Source organism: Convolutriloba macropyga, chromosome 2 (assembly GCF_964194025.1).
Source record: "Convolutriloba macropyga chromosome 2, txConMacr16.3, whole genome shotgun sequence".
NCBI lineage: Eukaryota > Metazoa > Xenacoelomorpha > Acoela > Convolutidae > Convolutriloba > Convolutriloba macropyga.
The window spans coordinates 60,167,720-60,195,548 of NC_134469.1; the positions used below are offsets into that span (position 1 = coordinate 60,167,720).

At 34.5% G+C, this 27,829-nt stretch overlaps 2 protein-coding genes across 3 annotated transcripts in view; both read left to right on the forward strand.

Moving 5' to 3' along the window:
* Positions 1-27,829, forward strand: part of LOC142334560 (abscission/NoCut checkpoint regulator-like) — a 74,016-nt gene that overhangs the window by 21,813 nt on the left and 24,374 nt on the right. The window lies entirely within an intron of this gene.
* On the forward strand, positions 1,863-27,784 carry LOC142334561 (uncharacterized). Its single transcript, XM_075382687.1, has 4 exons — positions 1,863-2,581; positions 2,865-3,074; positions 10,869-11,048; positions 27,156-27,784. Exons 1-4 carry the CDS (start codon positions 2,494-2,496, stop codon positions 27,518-27,520), a joined length of 843 nt encoding a protein of 280 aa, XP_075238802.1. The 5' UTR covers positions 1,863-2,493; the 3' UTR covers positions 27,521-27,784.

Genomic DNA, 27,829 nt, shown 5'->3' on the forward strand with positions numbered 1-27,829 from the left:
TGAACTTTTTGCAATTTTTTGGAACGTTTGCAATTTGACGCCCTGCATTGTTTGCTAAATCCTGTTAAGATAGAACGCCAGCGTTTTTAGATATTATTAATTAAATTTATTATGGTTTTAATGTTGAATCCCTGGCAGATAATAGCAATTTGTGATTCACGAAAAAAGTTTCACACAGAATTCGTTTTTGTTAACTTTTTATATATGATTATTGTTTTATTGTGCCGCAGAACAAGTAACAGATGGTAAACCGAGCGATGTTAAGTTCCTGGTGGGCGGTAACAGGTGAAGCGATATATTTGATTCTAACAAAGGCAAAAGTTTTTAGGAAAAAAATTCTGAAAATTGTTTTGTTTCGCTTTTGAAGGGAACACTTTAAAAACGTTTCCTTATTTCATAATAATTGACAGCACGCAAGCAAAAATCTAAACTTTTGGCTTTTAGAACTGCTAAGCTTTGGCGTTTGGAGCATCTTCTAAAATGACCCTAATTGCTATTATACAATCGGAAAATATGACAACAGTTCCAAAAATGAGAAGTTGTTTTATTTATAATTTGTAGCGTTCGCACAAAGATATTGCGACACTCCTGCTCCGTGGTGCTCTTGCTGTTCTTATTTGGCGCCCTTAAAGTTCATTTTGAATATAAATAAAGTCGTTTTAGTAGTTTTCCAGGTTTCAAAAAATGATTATTGAATAGAAGAACTGTTTTATTGTGTTCATATATCTATGAGAAAAGGAATCGATTGTTGTTTGGACTCTCATGCTGCTGCCAAGACCATGCTTGCTAATAATTTTGCAAAAGTTTTTGCATTGAGTCTTTACATATAACTACTTTCACAAATCTCCCGACCTCTCTGTGTCATCATGTGTCTTGAAACCTAAACAAATATTTGATGGTTCTCAATGGCTAATATTAAGGCCCTCTCCTTTTTATAATCGAAAGGATTTGGTTTATATCGGTGCGCTGTCTTTTTACGACTCGATGACGAGTATTGGTGGAGCGCGTTTTCGTTCAATATATTTGGAGTGTATTTAAAACGGCATGTAAAATTAATGCCGCACTAAAAAAAACAGTGTTTAGATCAAATGGTTGTAAAAACTCGAAGAGCAGAGGAGAGAGAGCGCGAGATAGAGAGCGAGCGAGCGAGAGAGAGAAAGAGAGTGCGTGAGTGAGGGAGTGAGAGTGATTTTCATACAGCGTTTTTGAAAGAGAGCGAGAAAAGTAGGTGTAGCAAATTTTCAATGAGGAAGTATAATCTTTCGATCGCGTTCGGTTTTTCCGGAGCAGATGTTTGTAGTTTTTAACCTTACTATTTCCAATCAAGTGGTTTTTCTAAGAAATATTAACAAGTATTCGCTTTACCTTTTGATCACTTTTTTTCGGTTTTACCATTTTCACGTTAACTTACCTCAATCACTGTTTCAACTGAATGGATTTTAATTTCTTCCACTATTTGAATTATTCAATGTAGTGAGTACGATCAAAGTTAAAAGATCCAAATAAAAAAATCGGGATAAGAATTGATAAAGCCATGTTACTGCGTCATAGTGCATTAGGTTATCAAAGTTTATTAAAACGGTTGCTAGTGGTTCATTAGTTTGGCTTGCCCATAAAATTTATACCCAGGGTTTGAACGGGCTATTTCAAAGTTGTTTTCCTGCAATCTGCAGGCTTTGTTTTTTATAGAAATTGTTATTGTCAGGTTCATTTCCGGCAGTTTTTCTTGTTTTTCAGTTCATCGGCATTATTTTTGGTACAATCATTACGATATGTTTATATTGGCATTGGGTATAATGGCATTGGATTTTTTCTTCATGTATTAGGTGCATTGTCAACTAAATTTCGAATTAAATGAAAATGAACTTGATTGAAAAGCAGTGCATGTTTTCTATAAGGAAATTTGTCAAAAGTTAACTCAACGAGTCAATGAGAAACTTCTTTTTCTTTCTTTTGTTAAAGAAATCTGACATGATTTATCTTAGGAACCTGGGTATGGTATTTCAAGTTTATTTAATGCAGGACTGAAGCTCAAGCTTGCTGGAGGGAGAGTTATAGAGCTGAAAATAGTCATGTGAGCATTAAAATATGTTGCACGTTTTCAACAAGCGAACAGTTGTGTGCTATTGTACGATTGATATGTATTGGTACTGTTTATTTTTTAAGTGGTGCTATTTGAAATTGTAAAGAAGTATTTCTGAGAAATAGAGTTCTTACTTTTCGATTTGCCTTTGTATACTCCTATTCGTTTATTTACTGGACTTATTTACCTTTCGCGTGCCAACACAGTAGAGCCAATTGGAACAGTGCGTCGCATCCGCTCAAATGCAAACAGCGTGCTCTGTTTGGAATTGATCTTACAAGTCTTCAAAACCTTCAAGTTATTCAGTCAACTTTATTCAGTTATTGTTGAAGTTGGTTGTTCTTCGAGAGTTGGAAGTTCGACGAGAGAACGAATCGGTTGAATATCCTTTGCGTCAATATTCGCCCCAAATGGACAGCATTTCAAATCAGCAGAGAACAGCTGACAGATTGCAGCTGATAGACAATGAGGCTAACACTGCCCTTAACACACAGAAATGTAAGTACAGCTATTGAAAGGTTCTCAAACACATTTCATTGAAATTCGTGGACGGACAAAAAAACATCCCCACACAAAACAGTCCCAAATTACAAAATATTCCCAGACAAAATAGTCCCAAGAAAACAGACAAAACATTATAGCTGCATCTCTCAATTCCTCCACTGAGTGTAAAGTTTCCAGTAAATGACGAGAAGATGTCAATGTAAACAAGTAGATTTTTGAAGCCCTATTAGGCCAAATGATAAACTTTTCAAGCCATTGTTTTTATTATGTTTTGTAGTGGTTGAAGCTGCAGAGCGGAGACGCAAGATATGCCTCTATGCCCTCTTCTGCATTCTTCTACTGCTCGTTGCGTTGACATGCGTCATGATACCCAGTGCCTTCTTGATTGGAAAGAATGGGAACTTGGATTCCCTCCGGTCTGAGAATAGTGTTCTGGAGGACGAGAACCAACAACTACTGCTTCAACTGGGCAACTTGACTGGATTAGGTGCGTAATTTCAAAGCCTTCTTCAGGTACTCAAATTTTGGATGTATGCATCTTTCAACTTAATACGATCTTTCTACGCGAGCACTCGAGTAATATAATTTCTTTGATTGGTAAATCAAAAGTGGAATTAAAAAGAAACGAGAAGACTCGAATGGTTCTCTGCGTGGTACGGAGTATTGCCGTATCTCAATTGAATTCTCTGATCCGTTTGCCTAGATAATTTTGCTGGTGTTTTAGCATACGTCTGTGAATATTGCATCTGTTTAATTGCTCTCAATCTATGGTTGCAGAAATTATATCAGTACTGTGGTCTTTTCTATGCGATTTTTCGCTTGACTGATTTTTCGTCGGACCCATTTGACTTTTCGTCCTCAAAAACGGGATAACAGGTAACGCTCGGAGCGCATTAGGCGGTGGAGCAGCTCTCTTAAAAACCCGACGCCTTACTAGTCTCTAAGTGTTCGAAGCCACTTGTCTACTAGCTGTCTACTACCGTTCCAGCTGTCTACTACCGAAGCCAATCGCTCGCGCGTCGTTTTAGAGCAATTCGCCCGACGTTGGTCAATTGTTCTATAAATAGCTGCCGTCAGCCTCTCAACTGCTATTTATAGGCGTTCTCCGGTTTTGCAATCCAAGAATTGGATTGTATTGGTGCTCTGTCTTTTTACAATCCAAGAATTGGATTGTATTGTGGGTCTTTCTTTTTATTTAAACATTTTCCACATTTTACACATGTATTCACACATTTTCCAATGACTTCGATTTTTTTAAAACAGGATAAACAGTTAAGGCCCAGTGGGCGTCAAGTATGATTAGAGGTACAAAGCTGGTTTTAGTGCTTAGAGTGTTGAAGCTGCTGGGAAAGACTTTATTCAAGGTTAAAAGGTCCTTTTTAGGAGTTTCTGAGCCCAAAATTGTGCAATTTTTTGTTTTTGTCATTTTATTTTGTATTTGATCTGTCTTATATAGACATTTACATGACATAATTATTGTTAACAACCATTTTTGAGCTATATGTTTTTGTAGTGCAAACATAAATAAAAAGGATGATACTATTTTTTTTTAATTTCAATTTTTTGTTTTGTTAGTATTTGAGTTTTTCAGCCCTAGATACCAAGGAACCTCCTCTAGCGTTTGATGATAGGCTACTGAAAAATTTTTATCTGCGTTGGATTGGTTTTCAACCTTGTGAATATTGCATCTGTTTAATTGCTCTCAATCTATGGTTGTAGAAATTATATCAGTACTGTGGTCTTTTCTATGCGATTTTTCGCTTGACTGATTTTTCGTCGGACCCATTTGACTTTTCGTCCTCAAAAACGGGATAACAGGTAACGCTCGGAGCGCATTAGGCGGTGGAGCAGCTCTCTTAAAAACCTGACGCCTTACTAGTCTCTAAGTGTTCGAAGCCACTTGTCTACTAGCTGTCTACTACCGTTCCAGCTGTCTACTACCGAAGCCAATCGCTCGCGCGTCGTTTTAGAGCAATTCGCCCTACGTTGGTCAATTGTTCTATAAATAGCTGCCGTCAGCCTCTCAACTGCTATTTATAGGCGTTCTCCGGTTTTGCAATCCAAGAATTGGATTGTATTGGTGCTCTGTCTTTTTACAATCCAAGAATTGGATTGTATTGTGGGTCTTTCTTTTTATTTAAAATTTTTCCACATTTTACACATGTATTCACACATTTTCCAATGACTTCGATTTTTTTAAAACAGGATAAACAGTTAAGGCCCAGTGGGCGTCAAGTATGATTAGAGGTACAAAGCTGGTTTTAGTGCTTAGAGTGTTGAAGCTGCTGGGAAAGACTTTATTCAAGGTTAAAAGGTCCTTTTTAGGAGTTTCTGAGCCCAAAATTGTGCAATTTTTTGTTTTTGTCATTTTATTTTGTATTTGATCTGTCTTATATAGACATTTACATGACATAATTATTGTTAACAACCATTTTTGAGCTATATGTTTTTGTAGTGCAATCATAAATAAAAAGGATGATACTATTTTTTTTAATTTCAATTTTTAGTTTTGTTAGTATTTGAGTTTTTCAGCCCTAGATACCAAGGAACCTCCTCTAGCGTTTGATGATAGGCTACTGAAAAATTTTTATCTGCGTTGGATTGGTTTTCAACCTTGTGAATATTGCATCTGTTTAATTGCTCTCAATCTATGGTTGTAGAAATTATATCAGTACTGTGGTCTTTTCTATGCGATTTTTCGCTTGACTGATTTTTCGTCGGACCCATTTGACTTTTCGTCCTCAAAAACGGGATAACAGGTAACGCTCGGAGCGCATTAGGCGGTGGAGCAGCTCTCTTAAAAACCTGACGCCTTACTAGTCTCTAAGTGTTCGAAGCCACTTGTCTACTAGCTGTCTACTACCGTTCCAGCTGTCTACTACCGAAGCCAATCGCTCGCGCGTCGTTTTAGAGCAATTCGCCCTACGTTGGTCAATTGTTCTATAAATAGCTGCCGTCAGCCTCTCAACTGCTATTTATAGGCGTTCTCCGGTTTTGCAATCCAAGAATTGGATTGTATTGGTGCTCTGTCTTTTTACAATCCAAGAATTGGATTGTATTGTGGGTCTTTCTTTTTATTTAAAATTTTTCCACATTTTACACATGTATTCACACATTTTCCAATGACTTCGATTTTTTTAAAACAGGATAAACAGTTAAGGCCCAGTGGGCGTCAAGTATGATTAGAGGTACAAAGCTGGTTTTAGTGCTTAGAGTGTTGAAGCTGCTGGGAAAGACTTTATTCAAGGTTAAAAGGTCCTTTTTAGGAGTTTCTGAGCCCAAAATTGTGCAATTTTTTGTTTTTGTCATTTTATTTTGTATTTGATCTGTCTTATATAGACATTTACATGACATAATTATTGTTAACAACCATTTTTGAGCTATATGTTTTTGTAGTGCAATCATAAATAAAAAGGATGATACTATTTTTTTTAATTTCAATTTTTTGTTTTGTTAGTATTTGAGTTTTTCAGCCCTAGATACCAAGGAACCTCCTCTAGCGTTTGATGATAGGCTACTGAAAAATTTTTATCTGCGTTGGATTGGTTTTCAACCTTCTCATATTTGTCAAGTTTTTTTAAGAAATTTTTGTTGTTTTCTGAGTTTTCGCAACCCAAGTGGAAACGAAATGTCCTCTAGGGTTTGACAGTATGTTACTTCATGGTTTAGAGTGGTAATAGAATGGTTTTCAATACTTTAACATCTCGAATTTTAGTTCATTTTCATTTTCAATTTTTCATTTTTTATGTCAATTTTTATTTTGTATTTGATCATTCTTAAATAGACGTATGTCAAAGTTGATTGAGTTCATTTGCATAACATAATTACTGTTTACAACCATTTTTAAGCTTTGTGGTTTCGTACTGAAAACACTCGAAAAATGATACTAATTTTTGCAATTTTTTCGATTTTTTCGGAATTTTTTTTTGTCAATTTTGAGATTTTCCAGCCTCAGGGGCCAAAAAATCTCTACAACGGTTTGATAATAAGTTAATGCATAGTTTTTAATTGCAGTGGAATCGTTTGCAACTTTTTAATGTCACGATTTTTGGTAACTTTTCGAAAGAGGTTGACTGAAATTTTTGTCATTTGTCAAATTTTTCCTGTCTCAGGGACAAAACAACCTCCTCTAGGGTCTGATAATAAGTTATGTGAAAGTTTGTAGTGAATGAAATTTGTTAAAGATTTTAATGTCACGGATTCTTTTTGAATTTTTTGATAAAATTTGAACTTCTCAATTTCTGAATATTTTTTTCAGGTTCCTGGTTTATCTATCTTTATGAGCCAATGCATTTTTTAAGCAATGCATTTTTTAAGCGTTGACGTTTTTAAGCAATGCATTTTTAAAGCATTTTAGGGTAGCCTCCGGAGAAAAAAAAATGTTCTGAAGAAACTAATATCTAAAATTTTAGCAACCTTTCATTAAAGTTTGCAATTGTTTTCAAATTTTTTAGTAATTTTCCAAGTACATTTATTTTTTACGGTCAATGAATCGTTTCTTAGGATTTTCAGATGCGTTAATGGACAGATTGCGGCGAGAAAAAAGTGGTTTTGAACTTTATGCGAAATTAAAAAACTTTCTTCAAATTTTCCAATTTTTAATTTTTTCAAATTTTTGTCATAATTCCTGATTTTTGCTATCGTTCTTAGCCAATAAAGGCTTTTGCTTGGTTTAATTGGTTTATTTAATTGGATCAAATTTGGTTTTCAGGGTAAAAGCTCCAAGAGTTTGAGCAATAAAAGAAATATTTTTGCTTAATTTGATTTTAGTTTCTCAACTTTTGAGATTATTTTTTGGCTGGCGTTGTTCAACTGATCTGCTGGTCAGTTCTAAGTTTTTCTTTCATTTTTCAAATTTTGTTTCAGGACTTTCCGGCTATGTTGGTTGATTTCGCTTTTGCTTTTGTGACATTTTTTGTTTTACATAAGTTGTTTTACTATTTTAACTTCTGATTTATCTCAGTAACTGTTCAGCAACTGTTCAAAGTCGAAAGATCAAAATCAAAAGAACAGGAGGAACTTGATAAAGCCCTGTCATTAAGTCATAGTGCATTATGTTATCGAAGTTCATTAAAGCTGTTACTAGCGATTCAATAATTCAGTTGATATTAATTTTGAGAATAACATTATGTTTACGATATATCGTGATAATCGAAAAATCCAAAAACATGGAAAATATTATCAGAAAACTTTTTCACACCGACCTCTATTCAGTTAAGTGTTATCAGAATGCCCTATAAGTAACCATGACATTGTGTTTCCCAAATGCATAATTAGTGTTCGTTGAAGGAAGTTGATTTTTTTTTCTATTTGTCCTATTTTCTTGAATCTGGCTAACATTTGAAACTGTTGGAAAAACTGTTCAAATATTTTTTAGCTTACTAATACGACGAAAAAACACGTGAATGAAAAGGTGATTCAAATTTCTTCAACTTATCCTGCGTTCACTGAAGCGTTTCTATCGAGGCAGCCTTTCAGCGAAATTGTCTAACTACTTGCCAAATATTTGCTGAGAGATATGCATTAAGAATTAATTTAGATATGAGGAACGAATGAATTGCGAGCCTTCTCCCAAAACTTTGAAAGCGACAGAACTGGTTAAACGAAAAAAAATCCGTTTGAGGAAAATGAAAAATTTTAAGAAAAATATTTAATTTCAGTTCTTCAAATTCAGGTAACCACACGCCTGAGTTTCAGCAATTTGCTTACATGGGGACGTTCTGAAATTTCGAAGCCACTAAACAATGCCACTTAAAAAAACAAATTTAAAGAAAAACTCCTTATCTAAGAGATGTGGTGATATCAAGTGCGTTCCTAAAATAAATCTTGCTGTTATTAATGTATGTACAATCAAGTTTCATCAATTTAAAAGGTATCACTAAATAAAAGAGAAAGTTTGATTTTGGATGAACAGTTAATGCTCTTGTTTTTACAGAGTACCTCCGTTAAAACCAATTGATTGCTCTTGTTGCTGGGAGCCAATTCAAGCGACGGAAGGGCTTCTGCTGGCTCTGCTTGATTTATTGTTTATTCCTGCTGTTCTTGGCTAGCCTTGTCGATGTTGTCTTACGTCGTTTTTTCCATGCGTGGTAAGATATGAAATAACAGTTTTTATTCAGCACAGAGAAAAAGTTGTTAATTAATTTTATAAATTCAAGAAGTAAGGCGTAAGAAGATCGAGTATGAAGGAAGTGAGAAAAAAAGAAAAGGAAAAATAGGCCTTCGCTCGTGGTGGGGATTGAACTACTAACTCCGGTTTGTTCACGTGAAGAGTCCACTGCGCTATTAGTTGCTGTTTTGGTTGTAGAGATATTGTTTTAAAAAAGTAAATAGTTTATACGAGATAAAAAGCGGAACTAATAGTTTTCTGCCCTGGTGGGGATCGAACCATTGCGCCCCGTTTCACCATAGGATTAGAGCGCTGCAATACAAATTGCTGTTTAAGTCGTACAAAAGTGTGATTAAGAACAGAGAAGGCAAATAGGTGCTTTCGATGTGACTCGAACCATCGCTTTCTGTGTCAGTTATTACAGTTTTCAATTGACTGGAGACGGCAGCCTGTCAGTGAAATTGTCTAACTACATGTTCCTGTTTTCACAGAGTTCTTCCTTTAAAAGCAATTGATTGCTCTTGTTGCTGGGAGCCAATTCAAGCGACGGAAGGGTTTCTGCTGGCTCTGCTTGTTTTCTTTTTTATTCCGATTGTTCTTGGCTAGCCTCGTAGATGTTGTTTCTTACCTCGTTTTTTCCATACGTTGTAAAATATCAAATAATAGTTTTTATTCAGCAGAGAGAAAAAGTTGTTAATTAAGATTTACTATTCAAGAAGTAAGGCGTGACAAGAAGATCGTGTATGAAGGAAGTGAAAAAGGCCTTCGCTCGCGGTGGGGATTGAACTACTGCCTGCGGTTTGTTCACGTGAAGAGACCACTGCCCTATGAGTTGCTGTTTTGGTAGTAGAGATGTGTAATTGGGTTTTAAAAAAGTATTAGTTAATACGAGATTCTCGCCTGGTGGGGATCGAACCACTGCGCCCAGTTCGTATTCGTTCTATGCGTTTCTAGCTTACATCTTGGAAAGCTGTTCAACTTAGATGTTCGGGAAAACGAACACTGTGCCAATGAAAATATGAGTGATTAATTAAATATGGGCACAAAATTAGTGAAAAGATGAAAAAGATCAACGAATTGGTTGAAAACCACTGCATTTTACACTTATTCTACAGAAAGCAACTATATGATTTGTAAATGAAAAGATAATAATTTATCGATTGAAAAATTATTTGACAAATATGACAACAGTTTGCAGCATGAGTCAATGATTTGCAAATTTTCCTAAGGAAACGGTCATCAACAATGTTAGAACCGCAATATAGAGGAATAACTGATTCACGCAGTTCAACTGAAAAATAATATTGTTCCTTTTTATATTTTTGAATAGCAGTCGTGAAAAGAAGAAAAATGGAAAAGAGTAGAAAATATCTGCTTCTCCCCCGCTTCCAAAGCAGCTTTCACGAACGCCCTGAAGCTCTTAGTTTTTGTTACGGGCAATGCTCTGGTGTGAATAACGTCGCGCTCAAATCTTTACTTCAGAAAGAATCAGAGTGTGTTAGCCCAAGTTAAGATCAAAACTCTCTGAATTATAAAATCGGAGCTTAATAATCGTCAACTGGGTAAATGATCCGCTCTTATATCGTTGATATTCTTCCACAACTCATATTGTTCATATTCGTCCACTGGTTCATAACATTTGAACTGAAACAAACTCGATGAAGATATTAATATGACCAAACTGAGCGGCCTCAAAAATAAATGTGTAGGAATTTGTATCCGAGTTTTTGGCAAATTTAAAGGTTGCAATAAAAGTACTTAATGGGAAAGCAATGCCTTTTGGTACGTGATCTGTCAATTTCGTCAAGTTGTGTTCAGACAAAAATATCAGAGTTAAAGTTGGAATTGAGAGATTTTTTTCATTACGACAGTTTAAATATGACAGATCTCAATCGTCAATGTGTTGACGATGTGGCCAATGCTATATGTACTGAACACCTTATCTGTTGAACGTGATCATTGTTACTGCGGCCAACTGTTGCAATGTTTTCCAAAATGGCTATTATCTTGACTGCAAAGAAGTTGTGACAATGAGCAGAAAAAGGAACACAAACATGTGCACTTCTATGTTAGTGAGAGTGGCTTCTAAAAATTTTTGGTGCAAAAGCAGTGAAAAATCTATATTGAGCACATAATGAAATCTTTGTAAATGGATTTTACCTCTGTTTTAAGTGAACGACCTCTTCGATGAGGCTGGTGAACTAAACAGTGAGATCGCTTATTTGAAGAACGTGATGCGAGTGAGCAAGGAGAATCTTCTTGACTACTTCAGAGTCCAATTCAAGTCATTCTCTAACAGATCTGTGGAGTACGCGCAGTTCTCGTTCGATGACAGCGTTGACTGGAACTTCGGTTGGTTCCGTACATAAAATAAATTATTCTCTTCACTTGAGTTTTGGTGTAAAACACATATAGTTATTTCCACAGAAAAAAATTCTGCGTTTAATTTGATTCTTACTACGTCGTTGGATAAGGACTATCTTAATGAGGATTCAAGTAATCAACTAGGATTATTCAAGTAGGTGATTAATAATAGCAGCCCTCATCTTCTCAGCCGGCTTTTATAGCTGCTCTATTTTTACAATCCGAAGAATTTAGATTGAATGGTGCTCTCTCTCTCTCTCTCCCTCTCTCTCTCTCAATCCAAAGAATTAGGATTGTATTGTTGCGCTGTCTTTTTACGACTCGAAGATGCGTAATTGTGATCTGTTTTTTTCGACTCGAAGAACTGGAGAAGTGTCTTTTGTAATCAATTTTATTGGTGTGAATTTGAAGCAGGAAATGAAATGTGTAAAAAAAATTGGAGTGGTTTGATTGTTGAACAGAATTTGAAGGTGGAGCGAAAAGAGAATGGTTTTTCTCTGTTTTTGAGAGCGTGTAAAGAAGTTATTTGTAAACCAGCAAAATCTTTTGGTTAACGTGCGGCTTTTTCAAGCAGTTATTTTGGTTTTACTTCTTACGGATAAATTGTTTGAATAGGCTACGTTAATGATTTTTAGTGTGTGATGATAGTTTTTCATTTTTTTAGTACTAAATTTAGTTTTTTTGCTAATTTCAGCCGTTTTGCGGTTTTTTGCCCAATAATTTTTTTTGAGAAATTTGACCGAGACTGTAAAAATTTAACTTATTTCAGTTTCTTTCGGTTTTTCTTTTACTTTCTCGATAAGATACGTTTTTGAGCATATTATGGGTTTTCCATTGTTGTTTGGATCAGTAGTTGATTAAGGAAACGTTTTGGTTTGCACTTTATATGAGCAAGTATTTGAATTTTTCTGATTTTTTTAAATAAATTTAGTTGGTTTTTGAGGCTAAATTTCAATATTTGAATTTAAATTGCTCGTTTTTCATTTTTTTGAGAGGGAAATGCTTGTTCTCTGACAGAGGCGACCCTTCGACTCTTTTTTAGGAAATCTTCCGGCTATGTCTTTTTTACAATGGTGAGTTTTAAGAGGATTTGTTTGAAAGGAAATCAAATGCCGCAATCAAGGTTCAAAGTCAGGCGAGCAATATGTTTTGATCGCGTGCAGCTTTTTAGTACTGCTGATTTTAGTTTTAACTAAAAATTTCATCCAAAGTTATTTGTCTCGAATATTGTAGCCAGTATTATCATATTTGGAAGGATTGTTGACCATTTGGACAAAGTAAAGACTCGTGGATGCATTTTTCTTGAACCCTTTGGTCCTGTGGGACGCTTTATTAATATCTTATGTTGTCTTGCTCAATTTTCATAGCATTTGGTAATTATCTGTAATTTTCATAGCATTTTGGTAATAACTTTTTCTGTAATTTTGTGGTGTGGTAAACAGTTAGATTGTATGATCTTTTTCGCCTGTCTTCTTATTTTCAGAGTTTTCGAATGAAAAAATTTTGCTACCCAGAAGCTACAATTTGATGTTATTCAGGCATTATTCCCTGAAATAAATGATACGAATTTGTAAAGTTTTAAGGGTTGTTGCACTTTTTCAAATTGGTGAATACTAGGTCTATGATAATAACTGATTAGTTCTGATTGAGCAGAAGTTTTAAAATGGGTTTTCAGAGTAATTGTCGAGAAGTACCGCTTAAGTTTTTGGAGTTTTTTAAAAAGATTAATTTCTCGGTTTCCACTATTTGTACTGTTCTAGTCAGGCGCAACTTTTAGGAAATGTTTTAAGATATTTTATCAGTTTTCAGGTTTTCTGCTTCTTTACATAGATAAGGATAAGTGTTTTCAAGTAGCGGTTTGGTTCAGTGAGCAGTTGGTTGAGGCTGTTTTCCGACTCGGTTGGGGAAGTTTTCCGACTCGGTTGCGGATTCTTCCCAATATAATTTTATAATCTATTCACTTTTTTCGACTTTATTGTCAATGAGAAGTCAAATTAGATTGGTCATATTATTCACTCTGGAATACTAAAAGGAGCGGAAAAGCGAGTAGTTTTTAAAGCTTTAATTTATTTCCATTAACCTTCAAAGTAAGATGAGTGTTGTTCAACAACAGTCTTGGAATCATTTTTATTCACGTATTTGTTTTTTTTACTGACTTTCTGAATAATGGTTTCAATTTTGTATGCATGCATTCTAAAAACGCATAGTGTTTTTTGAATGCGGCAAAAGGCAGTTATTGAATTATATGACCTAGACACTGTTTCTTTTGATGAAATTCCAGTGACTTTTTTACTGTTTTTGTAGTTCTTTTTGTGCTACTGTATCTTGGTCTTATTGTTGGTGGTTTTCTTCGTCACTTTAAGCAGGCGCATTTTTTGTTTTCAAAAAATATTACTGATTTTTTTAGTCTCGTCTGTTTTTTTCTTTTTTGTTCGTATTACTTAATGTCAGTTCTCTTCGTTCGCCAATGAATCTTATTCTTTGTTTTCACCTTACTTTATTACCTACTGAAACTGCTAATGATTATTTTATTACTTCTAAAGTTGTTTATTATATGTCTAAGTTGATTATGGATAATAATCTGCGCCCTTAATTTTGGCCCCCTTTTGCCCCTAAATTATTGTTTTTGATTATTGTTTTTACAACTCCAGCTTTTGGAAACAGAAATGTTTAAGTTATTTTCAACTTTTTTGCGCACATAAGATCTTGTCCTTTGTTCTATGTTGACTGTCATAGTTTGACGTTGCTGTCGTGCTCTGTTTTTTTTGTAAGATGGGATTGAACTTTTTTCTATAATTCTTAATTAAAACGTCTTAATAGGTTTCATTGGAGTCCCTGAATGGCGCAAGGAGTCTTTCAATTGTATAGTATCCTGAAGATGCTAGCAATGCCTAAATTTGAATACGCTATTTTGTTTTGTGAGAAACAAATTAAGAGTTTTTTTTTCTTAAATGGCTGTTGAATGGTCGTTGAATGATATTTGACGGTCCGGGCCCATTTTGCAATGGAGATTTTGTTATCTCTCTTTTTGAGGTATATGTATTGGCGATCTTTGCTTGAGAACAAAGCTATAATCAATTTTGCGGTTGTTTTCATTCGTCATGAACATTCGAAACAAACATTCGTCTTGAAATGAGTTAACAAAACTTAGTGTAATTAAGAAAGCCTTCAATATCAAAAACCAGTTTCCTCCAGATTGCTTGAAACACTACAAAGTCATCAATTTGCAAACAAAGGGTTTTCCATTTTCATCCAAAAGTTCAAATTCTTCAGGTTGTTTAATGATTATATCTTCTTCAATTGGAGCATTTAAATACGCAGTTTTTATGTCCATTTGTTTTAATTGTTAATCGTTAGAAATAGCCAGACACATCAAAATTCTAATGGTTGCAAGTCTAGTTGTAGTTGAGTACGTTTCATAATCTTTTCCAAAAACTCTATTAATTTATGCTAAAGTTTTTGAGTATATTTTTTACTTGATCGTTTCTTGCCCCTAAATATCTATTAGATCTCCAACCAGTTCATACTTTTTGGTTTTTTTTAGTTCTGATAGTTAGAAACATTAGAAGTGACTTGTCCAAGTTTTTGAATTTTTTGGGCTTCGCATTTTTAGTGAATGTGTTCTGCTAAATTTTTTTTCTTTAGATATGAGCACCAGGACTCCTCTATGAACCTTTATTTTTGACTGCATCATGTCTGCAGTTGGTCTCTTTTGTATCAATCACTATTTTTGACTGCAGCCTGTCACTAAAATGTTAATCACAAGGTTACTGGGTAATTCGATTTTCTGTGCCTGGTTTTTGTTTACTTTTAGACCTTGGTAGTCAACACGCTGATACCAAAAAACAACAATTTTAATGCCAGTATTTTCCGATTGAAACTAATTTTTATCTCGTTGCTTTGTAATGTTCAATTGGTCTGCGTGTAAGTCAGAGGATTCAATCTCCTTTTTTTCAATGCGTTGGATTTTATTTAATGCTCTCTGCTGTTTTTTGCTTTGACGAAAAATCGTTTCAATTCACCTTAGGTTAGGGCTTATTAATTAATCGTCTTTTGACTTCTCTAGGCTATTTTCTTTCTGGTCTCATTCGGCTGAAAGTGCATTGAAGTTGCTCATCAATCATTTTAATATCAACAGAGCCAGCAAAACCATAAATAGAAATGAGATAAACCCATAACGCCCAATTTTAAATGCCCGCTACTTGAACTTTGTTTAATTGCTCTCAAAAAACGTTAGTAGCAGTTTTATGAGTCTTGTGGTCCTTTTATGCGAATTTTGCTCAGACGGATTTTTTGTCTGACCCATTTAACTTTTTGTTCTCAAAAATCGGATCAACTGTTAATGCCCGTAGGGAATTAAGGTCTATGAAAGCCTTTCGTCTGACAAAAACTGTTCTGGAGAAATAAATCCAGGGTGTTTTGGAGAAATAAGTATATGCTGTGGTCCTGGAGCTGGACCATTCAATTAAAGTAACGCTAGATTTCCTAAACCGTAGCTAGCTATGGACAAAGCCAACTGCTCTCCTCTCGTTTGAGAGAAAATTCGCAACATTAGCTGTTATTTTCTTATAAGTGTTAGTTATTGTGATGATTATTGATATTGATTCTTGCTCCTGTATCCTCTCATTAAGAAACAGAAGATTGACTTACTACAAAATGAAATCAAAATAGTTTGCACTTCATCAATGTTTTTTACAATATTTCCTGATTTTTTTCTGCTGTGCCAATCCCAGTAGGGGTTATGGCAATCAAGGCATTATTTTCCAAAAATCTGCCGGTTTGCTTCAGGTATGAACCAAAGAACAAATTAAAACCTTGTTGGACAAGATTAAACTCAATGAATCTGTTTGTTCCCATAAGCTTGTTCGTTAAGTGAATGGAATTTTGCAAACAACAAATTGTTTTTCTGTCTTATGATGTATGTTTTCATGCTCTCTGTTTTAGTTAGTGCAGTATTTACTGAAGGGATTTTACATTTTACTTATAGTCCATCAATAAAAGTATGTTTATAGTATAGTTATAGTGATCTGTCAACATTTTTAGCCGTGGAAAGATAAGGATAAAACGATTGTATTCTGTGTTGAGCACTGGGATCATTTGGGTTGTTTTGGTCAGTATGCCTCGATTTTTATAGTTTTGAAAGGTCAGTTGAATTATATAGTTGCTCAGTGGGACATCTTTATGATTATTGTTTTTGTTTTGTCTGTAAAATTTCAAGTTATTGTTTATTTCTATTTTTAGATAGATATATCAATGAAAAATTATATGTCGATAAAGTGTTTTAATGGCTACATAATTCAGGTCTCAGAGATGTTGATGAGGTTAGAGGGGCACGCAGAATACGCAGCAGTTTGGCATGTCAATTTACTATTGTTTGATTATGGGTGGCAAATATACGTAGTAAATCAATTTATTCAAAATAGTGTAATTTACACGCCAAAGCTTGATCTGGATGTGAAATCCTTTCGAGCTAGGTTCCACCAAGGAGATATCTACGAAATTGTGTGTTTTCTTATCCCAAGCGATTTGGTCAGAATATCTGCAGGCATGTTTTCTGTATTCAGATATGACAGTTCTGGATTTCTGATTCATGTTTCTGGTTTTCTACCAGTTCTCGCACAAAGTGCAGTTTCATGGCAAATTGTTTAGTTTTTCCATGATGCATAGAATGCTTACTTAATGCAATACAAGCCTGATTATCGACAAAAATTTACAGAAAATTCCTAAGTCCTCTAGGATTCCACTTAGGTAGATGGCTTCTTTACTCGCTTCAACAACAGAGTTAAATTCTGCTTCAGCAGTTGCTGTTGCTACAGTCTTTTGGGCCTTACAGCCCCAACTTATTGCTCCAGTAGACTCACTTAATTCAAAACAAAAACCTGAAGTGCTCCTAATGTTCCCTAACCAATCAGCATCAGAAAAATTTAACAAATCCAGATTCTAAGTCTTACGGAAAGTTAAAGTCTGATTCATTGTTCCTCTTAAGTATATAAGAACACACTTGGCCGCTTTCCAATGAAGTTCTCCGGGATTTTCAAGAAACGAACTAAGAGCATTAGCAGCAAAACAAATATCGGGTCTACTCTACTCTACAATGCTAAATAGTTACGACAGCCTATCAAACTTCGGAAATTAGTTTTGCTCATTCTAAGTTGCTCCTCACTCCCCTCCTGAGGACAATCATTTTTCGAAAGTTTACATTTTTCTAGTGTGTCAATTGGCTTACAATCGTTCATTTTGAATGTTTCCAAAATTTTTTCTATGTATTTGTCTTGGCTAATTTTTATTTCCGATGAAGTCCTCTCAATTTTTATTCCTAAAAACCACGTCAAATCTGAATAATCATTAATTTTAAATATCTTGGAAACTTCAGCGTGAAAACAATCTCAAAAATTTTCAGAAATGCCATAAACTATTAAGTCATCTACCCACAAACAAAGAAAACCAATTAGTTTTTCATCCTGCTTTTTTCTAAACAAACATTCGTCATGAAATGAGTTAACAAAACTTAGTGTAATTAAGAAAGCCCTCAATGTCAAAAACCAGTTTCCTCCAGATTGTTTCAAACCCTACAAAGTCATCAATTTGCAAACAAAGGGTTTTCCATTTTCATCCAAAAGTTCAAATTCTTCAGGTTGTTTAATGATTATATCTTCTTCAATTGGAGCGTTTAAATAAGCAGTTTTTATGTCCATTTTTTTTAATTGTTAATCGTTAGAAATAGCCAGACTCATCAAATTCTAGTGGTTGCAAGTCTAGTTGTAGTTGAGTACGTTTCATAACAATCTTTTTCAAAAACTTAAACTCAATGAATCTGTTTGTTCCCATAAGCTTGTTCGTTAAGTGAATGGAATTTTGCAAACAACAAATTGTTTTTCTGTCTTATGATGTATGTTTTCATGCTCTCTGTTTTAGTTAGTGCAGTATTTACTGAAGGGATTTTACATTTTACTTATAGTCCATCAATAAAAGTATGTTTATAGTATAGTTATAGTGATCTGTCAACATTTTTAGCCGTGGAAAGATAAGGATAAAACGATTGTATTTTGTGTTGAGCACTGGGATCATTTGGGTTGTTTTGGTCAGTATGCCTCGATTTTTATAGTTTTGAAAGGTCAGTTGAATTACATAGTTGCTCAGTTGGACATCTTTATGATTATTGTTTTTGTTTTGTCTGTAAAATTTCAAGTTATTGTTTATTTCTATTTTTAGATAGATATATCAATGAAAAATTATATGTCGATAAAGTGTTTTAATGGCTACATAATTCAGGTCTCAGAGATGTTGATGAGGTTAGAGGGGCACGCAGAATACGCAGCAGTTTGGCATGTCAATTTACTATTGTTTGATTATGGGTGGCAAATATACGTAGTAAATCAATTTATTCAAAATAGTGTAATTTACACGCCAAAGCTTGATCTGGATGTGAAATCCTTTCGAGCTAGGTTCCACCAAGGAGATATCTACGAAATTGTGTGTTTTCTTATCCCAAGCGATTTGGTCAGAATATCTGCAGGCATGTTTTCTGTATTCAGATATGACAGTTCTGGATTTCTGATTCATGTTTCTGGTTTTCTACCAGTTCTCGCACAAAGTGCAGTTTCATGGCAAATTGTTTAGTTTTTCCATGATGCATAGAATGCTTACTTAATGCAATACAAGCCTGATTATCGACAAAAATTTACAGAAAATTCCTAAGTCCTCTAGGATTCCACTTAGGTAGATGGCTTCTTTACTCGCTTCAACAACAGAGTTAAATTCTGCTTCAGCAGTTGCTGTTGCTACAGTCTTTTGGGCCTTACAACTCCAACTTATTGCTCCAGTAGACTCACTTAATTCAAAACAAAAACCTGAAGTGCTCCTAATGTTCCCTAACCAATCAGCATCAGAAAAATTTAACAAATCCAGATTCTAAGTCTTACGGAAAGTTAAAGTCTGATTCATTGTTCCTCTTAAGTATATAAGAACACACTTGGCCGCTTTCCAATGAACTTCTCCGGGATTTTCAAGAAACGAACTAAGAGCATTAGCAGCAAAACAAATATCGGGTCTACTCTACTCTACAATGCTAAATAGTTACGACAGCCTATCAAACTTCGGAAATTAGTTTTGCTCATTCTAAGTTGCTCCTCACTCCCCTCCTGAGGACAATCATTTTTCGAAAGTTTACATTTTTCTAGTGTGTCAATTGGCTTACAATCGTTCATTTTGAATGTTTCCAAAGTTTTTTCTATGTATTTGTCTTGGCTAATTTTTATTTCCGATGAAGTCCTCTCAATTTTTATTCCTAAAAACGAAGTCAAATCTGAATAATCATTAATTTTAAATATCTTGGAAACTTCAGCGTGAAAACAATCTCAAAAATTTTCAGAAATGCCATAAACTATTAAGTCATCTACCCACAAACAAAGAAAACCAATTAGTTTTTCATCCTGCTTTTTTCTAAACAAACATTCGTCATGAAATGAGTTAACAAAACTTAGTGTAATTAAGAAAGCCCTCAATGTCAAAAACCAGTTTCCTCCAGATTGTTTCAAACCCTACAAAGTCATCAATTTGCAAACAAAGGGTTTTCCATTTTCATCCAAAAGTTCAAATTCTTCAGGTTGTTTAATGATTATATCTTCTTCAATTGGAGCGTTTAAATAAGCAGTTTTTATGTCCATTTTTTTTAATTGTTAATCGTTAGAAATAGCCAGACTCATCAAATTCTAGTGGTTGCAAGTCTAGTTGTAGTTGAGTACGTTTCATAACAATCTTTTTCAAAAACTTAAACTCAATGAATCTGTTTGTTCCCATAAGCTTGTTCGTTAAGTGAATGGAATTTTGCAAACAACAAATTGTTTTTCTGTCTTATGATGTATGTTTTCATGCTCTCTGTTTTAGTTAGTGCAGTATTTACTGAAGGGATTTTACATTTTACTTATAGTCCATCAATAAAAGTATGTTTATAGTATAGTTATAGTGATCTGTCAACATTTTTAGCCGTGGAAAGATAAGGATAAAACGATTGTATTTTGTGTTGAGCACTGGGATCATTTGGGTTGTTTTGGTCAGTATGCCTCGATTTTTATAGTTTTGAAAGGTCAGTTGAATTACATAGTTGCTCAGTTGGACATCTTTATGATTATTGTTTTTGTTTTGTCTGTAAAATTTCAAGTTATTGTTTATTTCTATTTTTAGATAGATATATCAATGAAAAATTATATGTCGATAAAGTGTTTTAATGGCTACATAATTCAGGTCTCAGAGATGTTGATGAGGTTAGAGGGGCACGCAGAATACGCAGCAGTTTGGCATGTCAATTTACTATTGTTTGATTATGGGTGGCAAATATACGTAGTAAATCAATTTATTCAAAATAGTGTAATTTACACGCCAAAGCTTGATCTGGATGTGAAATCCTTTCGAGCTAGGTTCCACCAAGGAGATATCTACGAAATTGTGTGTTTTCTTATCCCAAGCGATTTGGTCAGAATATCTGCAGGCATGTTTTCTGTATTCAGATATGACAGTTCTGGATTTCTGATTCATGTTTCTGGTTTTCTACCAGTTCTCGCACAAAGTGCAGTTTCATGGCAAATTGTTTAGTTTTTCCATGATGCATAGAATGCTTACTTAATGCAATACAAGCCTGATTATCGACAAAAATTTACAGAAAATTCCTAAGTCCTCTAGGATTCCACTTAGGTAGATGGCTTCTTTACTCGCTTCAACAACAGAGTTAAATTCTGCTTCAGCAGTTGCTGTTGCTACAGTCTTTTGGGCCTTACAACCCCAACTTATTGCTCCAGTAGACTCACTTAATTCAAAACAAAAACCTGAAGTGCTCCTAATGTTCCCTAACCAATCAGCATCAGAAAAATTTAACAAATCCAGATTCTAAGTCTTACGGAAAGTTAAAGTCTGATTCATTGTTCCTCTTAAGTATATAAGAACACACTTGGCCGCTTTCCAATGAACTTCTCCGGGATTTTCAAGAAACGAACTAAGAGCATTAGCAGCAAAACAAATATCGGGTCTACTCTACTCTACAATGCTAAATAGTTACGACAGCCTATCAAACTTCGGAAATTAGTTTTGCTCATTCTAAGTTGCTCCTCACTCCCCTCCTGAGGACAATCATTTTTCGAAAGTTTACATTTTTCTAGTGTGTCAATTGGCTTACAATCGTTCATTTTGAATGTTTCCAAAATTTTTTCTATGTATTTGTCTTGGCTAATTTTTATTTCCGATGAAGTCCTCTCAATTTTTATTCCTAAAAACCACGTCAAATCTGAATAATCATTATTTTTAAATATCTTGGAAACTTCAGCGTGAAAACAATCTCAAAAATTTTCAGAAATGCCATAAACTATTAAGTCATCTACCCACAAACAAAGAAAACCAATTAGTTTTTCATCCTGCTTTTTTCTAAACAAACATTCGTCATGAAATGAGTTAACAAAACTTAGTGTAATTAAGAAAGCCCTCAATGTCAAAAACCAGTTTCCTCCAGATTGTTTCAAACCCTACAAAGTCATCAATTTGCAAACAAAGGGTTTTCCATTTTCATCCAAAAGTTCAAATTCTTCAGGTTGTTTAATGATTATATCTTCTTCAATTGGAGCATTTAAATAAGCAGTTTTTATGTCCATTTGTTTTAATTGTTAATCGTTAGAAATAGCCAGACTCATCAAATTCTAGTGGTTGCAAGTCTAGTTGTAGTTGAGTACGTTTCATAACAATCTTTTTCAAAAACTTTGCTAAAACTTTTTGCAACAAAACGAGCTTTATAGCGACATATTTCACCATGAGGACCGAATTTCAAAGCAAAATTCCATCTACTTCCTTCTGGTATTTCCTCACTTTTCACTAAGGATCAAACATTGTTTTCAACCAAAGAGTCGTTTTCATTTTTCATTACTTCAAACCAATTTGGATTATGCAAAGCCTCGTCAAAATTTTTTTGGAAGCAAAGGATCGATAGTGAGTTGACTCAAAAAGAAACTTCGTGAATTGTTATCAATGTTTTTGACCAATTTTTGTGTTTTCTTATGTTTGAAGTAAAATTCATTTCCATTAAACCTCACGTTTCTCGACTTTCGATTTTTGAGTTCCCCTTTTTCGTCTTCGAAACCAATTAATTAAGACTTACTATTTTCAAAATTCCCACGAAAAATTCCGTTTTTTGAGTTTTGATCTAATTTTTTGCGAAATGGTTTTTCAATATGCATAAATGCAATACAACCAAAAAGTTTGACAAAATATAATTTAGGTTTTTCATTGTACATCATTTCAAAAGGTGTTTTTTCCAGTGCTGAATGCTAAAGCATGTTTTTGATGTAAAAAGCCATGTTCAAAGCATACGTCAAATATTTTGTCCAAGCATGCGGTACCCAAGAAATAGCGAGCCAAAGCAACAAAGTTCCCCAAGCTCGTTCAATTTTTCCATTTTCTTGAGTATATGGAGCGGGGTTTTCAAAGCGAATACTTTGGTTCTTACATTGTAAAGTTTAAACTCATTTGAAATGTAATCTTCACCTCCATCAGAAACTAAAGTTCCTGGCTTTCCAACATCAGCACAAAACTGTTTAAACTTATCCAACACCTCTTCTCCTGTTTTCAGGAAGTAAACTTTTGAGAAACGACTGAAACTCTGAAACTATCTACAAATCCAATGGCATAACAACGGCCGTCAACAGCTTCAGGAGAAATTGTTCCTAAGACATCTATATGCACAATGTCCAAAAGTTCTTTCGCCCTTGTCATTAAATCTTTTTGAACAGGCTTTTTTTCGACTTGTTTAACTCACAAACTTCACAACATTCAATTTTTGTATCACTGATTTTCATACCCTCCACAAATTCTGGCAGACGTTTCAAATCAAAAAAGTTGTTATGTCCCATCTTTGCATGCCACATTTGTAAACTGTCAGCATTAGAACAAGGAAAAGTTTTCCACACAAACAATCCATTTTCAACTTCAAAAGGATGTTAGACTTTATTAAAAAACAATTTGAAGTTTTTCACCAAAAGAAACATCAAACACCAGCTTCTCTACGTTTTGAAACAAAATTATTTTTTTTGTAGTTATCAGGTACGAATAAAGCATCTTTTAATTTTTTTTCAGTTCTTCATTACTACTCCTAGCCAAAAACTCAACATCACCTTTTCCTGATATTCAAGAGTGCGTTTTATTAGCATTATGAATTATGCCAGAAAAATTTTCATCCAGGTTAGCAAAAATAATTTTATTTTTAATCATGTAGTTTGTTGCGCCAGTATCAAGGATAAAATCTTGATGTTCAACACAATTCTCATTCGAGAAAAAGCTAAAACTTTCCTCTTCTTGTTCTTCCGAAACTAAATTTTGACTTTCTTTCGAACTATTTTTGCGTTCATTTTTCATTGCGTGGGATTGATTTAATTTTTTTGTTAGTAAAACAATTTTTGGCAATATGTCCAACTTTTTTACACTTAAAACATGTTAATTTTGCTTTAGATTTTTCATTGTTAGGTTCCTGTCGTTGTGCACGACAAATTTTTGCAATATGCCCTCTCTTGTGACAATTAAAGCAAGTTCGATCATTGGTAAAGAAAATAGATTCTTATTTTTCTGTTTTTCTTTTGTTGCGTTTCTCACTTTCAAAATTAATCAAATCACATTTTATTTCATCCCAGGTTTTATCTTGACCATATTTTACCAGAGTACAAAAACTTTCAAATTCACGAAGAAGTCCCTCCAAAAGTATCGAGACAAACATTTTTTCACTTATTGACTCATCGACTTCGGACAGGTTTAACTGCATGTCCTCGGCTCTAGTAATATAGTCTACTATCTTTTCTCTACTGTATTATCTCAAATTTGTCAACTCAGAAACGCGGTCTCAAACTCTTAAATTTCTTACACAACACGCTCACAGCGTCTGATCCTTTGCCCCTATATGGTCGCAGAAATATAACTGACTTCTCTTGGCACTGAACATGTTCATCCCCAATGGCCATTTTTTTTCGTCGAAAATCTCTGTTGCCTTTCCATCGTCCGGATCAGTTTGCTCCTATGAGGGTCGTCCCCTCAGCGTTGGTGTTAACTCCCTATATCCTACAGTGCCATCAAGAAATTTATTCAATTTCAAAACATACATTCATGTCTCAAACTGTTCAGAAAAATAGACAGCCTTCTTCTTTATCGCTAAAGAAAAGTTTATCAATTGTTTCGCAATTCATGTTAAAAGTGGTGAACTATTATTATGTGTTAACAAAAATTTAGTTAAAAATTTAAACGTTCAACAAAATAAAATTAATGTTTAAAATCTAACCGTACACTATATCGAACAAACAACTTAGACCACTAAATTAAAGAACACCAAACAGGTCTCTACCTATTTAGACCTTCAACAAATATAAGCGAATTTTAAAAACAAAACATTTTTTTAAACAAAACATCTTAATTTTAAAAGCAAAAATTTACTTAGTTATTGGAAACACACGTAGTTATTTTAAACGTAAAAGTTGTGACCAACAGACAATTTTTACATATGAAACTGTTCGACCTTTACTTAAAACCTTTTTATATCAAAGCAGAGCCTGCAGAAAAATTCGTCGTTAAACAATTTAATTTTTTAGAAAACAGTGCTTTAGAAGAGAAGTTAAATGGGAAATTCTGTCTACTAAGTATGAAAGATGACCCATTTTGTTAGTAGCCTTGGAAAAGTTGGAGTGGACATTGACCAAAATAGCCACTGATTCCTCCACTGCTACTAAGCACGATGAGGACGGATCCTCCAGATAATTTCTCAAACACTAGCTTAAACTTTTCTTTTACGCATGGGCCAACTTTTGCAAAATTTTTCAAGCAAGCTTTCTATACATCATGTTTTACTATGCTGTTACTATATTCAATCATATTGCAGGTTTGCGTATGTTTCGAATATTTTGCACAATGTTAAATGCCCTGCAGGATCTCTGGCCGAAATGGCTTTTACAAATTTAATCCGTTCTACAGATCGATTTACACCTTTTAATAAACGATTTCTTTTAATCGACCTTTTGTTTTTTTCGTCGACCGTTTTTTTTTTGTTAAATCACGATGGTTTTCACACACGCTTTGTCGCGCGCTAGAATCAAGCTTTGTCGCAATTAAGCTTTGTCGCGCGCTAGAATCTTTAACTTTATAAATATCAAGAATAACAGTAATTCATTGAATCAACAGTTTCAAAGTTAACTTTCTCTCTCTCTCTCTCTTTCTCTCACTATCTTCTCTCTCTCTCTCTCTCTCTCTCTCTCTCTCTCTTGGCTTCTCCCTCTCTCTCTTGTCTTTATCTTTCTCCCTCTCTTTCTCCTCCTTGTCTTTGTCTCTGAATGACACACTCCTTTTGACCAGGACACTCTCTCTTTGTCACTCTCTCGTCAAGCAGGCCGCCCCTTTTCTTGTCTTGTCTCACTTGTCAGTTTTCTGGGCCCATAACTTGTTGATGAGGTTAGAGGGGCACGCAGAATACGCAGGAGTTTGGTATGTCAATTTATTATTGTTTGATTATGGGCGGCAAATATACGTAGTAAATCAATTTATTTAAAGTTTAAATCACCCGCCAAAGCTTGATCTGGATGTGTGAAATTAGCTCGAAGTTAGCGCATGTGCTTTCTCACTTTTAAATTTTGGAGTCATTCTGAAAAGAGACAGTGGGAAACACATTGTTTTTTCTAAATTTGGCGAGTGTTTTTTTAAATCTCAGTCAGCGCTGGTCACTTAACATAATCCAAGGAATAAAAGCGTTTTTTTAGCCACACAAAGTAAAATTTGTTGTATGAGGCTTTGTTATTTTGCGTTTTGTTTTGGTTTTGTTTCAGTCTGAAAAAATGTTTAGACCGAAATAAAAGAAATATGATTCTCTCTCTCCTGGTAGTCATGTCCGTCAATGCAGAAACTTATATACTTAATTTTGTAAAAAAAACATTTGCTTTAGTCTGAGAAAATTTAAACCAAAGTTAAATAAATTAAATAAACTTACCACCAAAGTTTTCTAAATTGGCGTGAAATTCAACAAGTTCATTTATAAGTTACTGTTTTATATAACTCTTTTTGAAATTGACTAAAAATTGTTTGTAGCTTCGGTTTTCGCTGGCATACAATTTTGAACCGCCTATGAAAATGCGAATTATAACCAAAGTTAATAATCTCAAACGAATTATAATTTTCGTTTGAGATTAATAATTTTTATTCTAAGCTCTTGAAGTTTTTAACTGCCTTTGTTGAGACAATTTTACGTTAAGCCTAGGTGTTCTGAGAAAATGAAATCAAGTTCTGCAAGGAAAATTAAATCGTGCAATTTATCTGTTTTGATGTTTTGGTGCTTTCTTGAAGCATTTGAATAATGTTTTTTGATTCAGTTTTTTACATGCTTTTCAATGGAAGCAAAGTTTGCATGTGTCGGAGAAATAAAAGAGTGTTTACAGCTGCAAAGCTATAGTCTGATAGGCGCTTTTTTATGTACTCTGTACGTTTTTTATTTGACTTTAAAGAGTCTAATTTGATTTCTAGTGATGTCTAGTGATTTCAGTCACGCTGTAGCTGTTAATTGAGAGAAATTTGTACAAACTCATTTCAAGTTGAAATGAAAAATGCGACTGTGACCAGATTTTTGGGTTTTGAGAGAATTTATTATGTATGAATCTCTCAATGTGATCCCTTTTGGAGCCCTCATCTATTCTTTTTCTCAGGTATTTGTTATTTGCTCTCAGAAGAAATTATATTGGTTCAAATCACCGAAGCTGCTGAGTCATGTAATCATGGTGTGAGGGGCAGTGTTTGGCGGTTTTAGACCCCGCACCTCATACCACCCCTAAATCCCACGCTCGACCCCGCTTGAGACCCCCCTCACTCACGAGGCTTAATCCCCACCTCCCGTTTGAGAGCATGTTAATACTTTTTAATGGGGTACTTTTTTCATGTGGAACCTGTAACCAGGGAGTTGATATTAACGTGGGTATTCTGTATGGTTTTAGGCTAAGATAGATCTACAAAAATGGATACTATTAACTAGGAAGTGTTGTGGTGTTGCGTTTTGTCAGCTTTGCCTCTGTCATTGAATGTAAATAACAAGAAATGCTTTAGGTGACCAGATTTGCCTGGCTGTTCAGTCGCAGCTGGCCTTTCCTGTTGCCACCAATCATGAATCGATTGAAGATCTCAAGTCTAGCTGTCCACTGAATCATACCACGAATTGTTGCAGTTGTTGGATAGGATTAAGCAAGAAAATTGACGGAATTACCTGGGTCGATTCGAATCAACAACCAGTCAAAAATCTGAAGGATTTGCCTTGGGCGTCTGGGCAGCCGAAGGACGAAGATGGCTACGATTGTGCCTATATACGAGATAATCTGATGTTCAGTGAAATTTGCTCTGTTGGAACTTGGATAGATGGTTCTAATGCGTCTGAAGTACCCGAAAAATTTGTGTGCCAAAACATCATTTTCTAAATTCTTTGATGATCATTTTTTACTGCGCATTGATTTCATTGGTTTATATCAACGGTTGCGAAATCCTCAGTGCAGAAGAAATTTATGTTAGTATGTTAGTTTTTAGATGGTTTAAATGATTTTCGTGGATGTTTAAAGTGGTTCAAACTTAATATATAGTTTTCGAAATCTTGTCGAGAATTTGTTTCAGATTATTTCGCGATTTATTGTATTTTAAAGATATAAATTTATGAAAATTTGTTTAATTCACTCGAAGTAGCTGCACTTCTTGATTTTGATTGATTTCAATTGCTCTCACTCCGAAATAAA

Bases quoted from the DNA above. Each gene is read 5' to 3' on its own strand.
- LOC142334561 (XM_075382687.1), top strand. From the start codon at position 2,494: ATGGACAGCATTTCAAATCAGCAGAGAACAGCTGACAGATTGCAGCTG. The intron at 2,582-2,864 runs GTAAGTACAGCT...TATGTTTTGTAG, and splicing joins TGCCCTTAACACACAGAAAT to TGGTTGAAGCTGCAGAGCGG. The intron at 11,049-27,155 runs GTTGGTTCCGTA...GAAATGCTTTAG, and splicing joins CAGCGTTGACTGGAACTTCG to GTGACCAGATTTGCCTGGCT.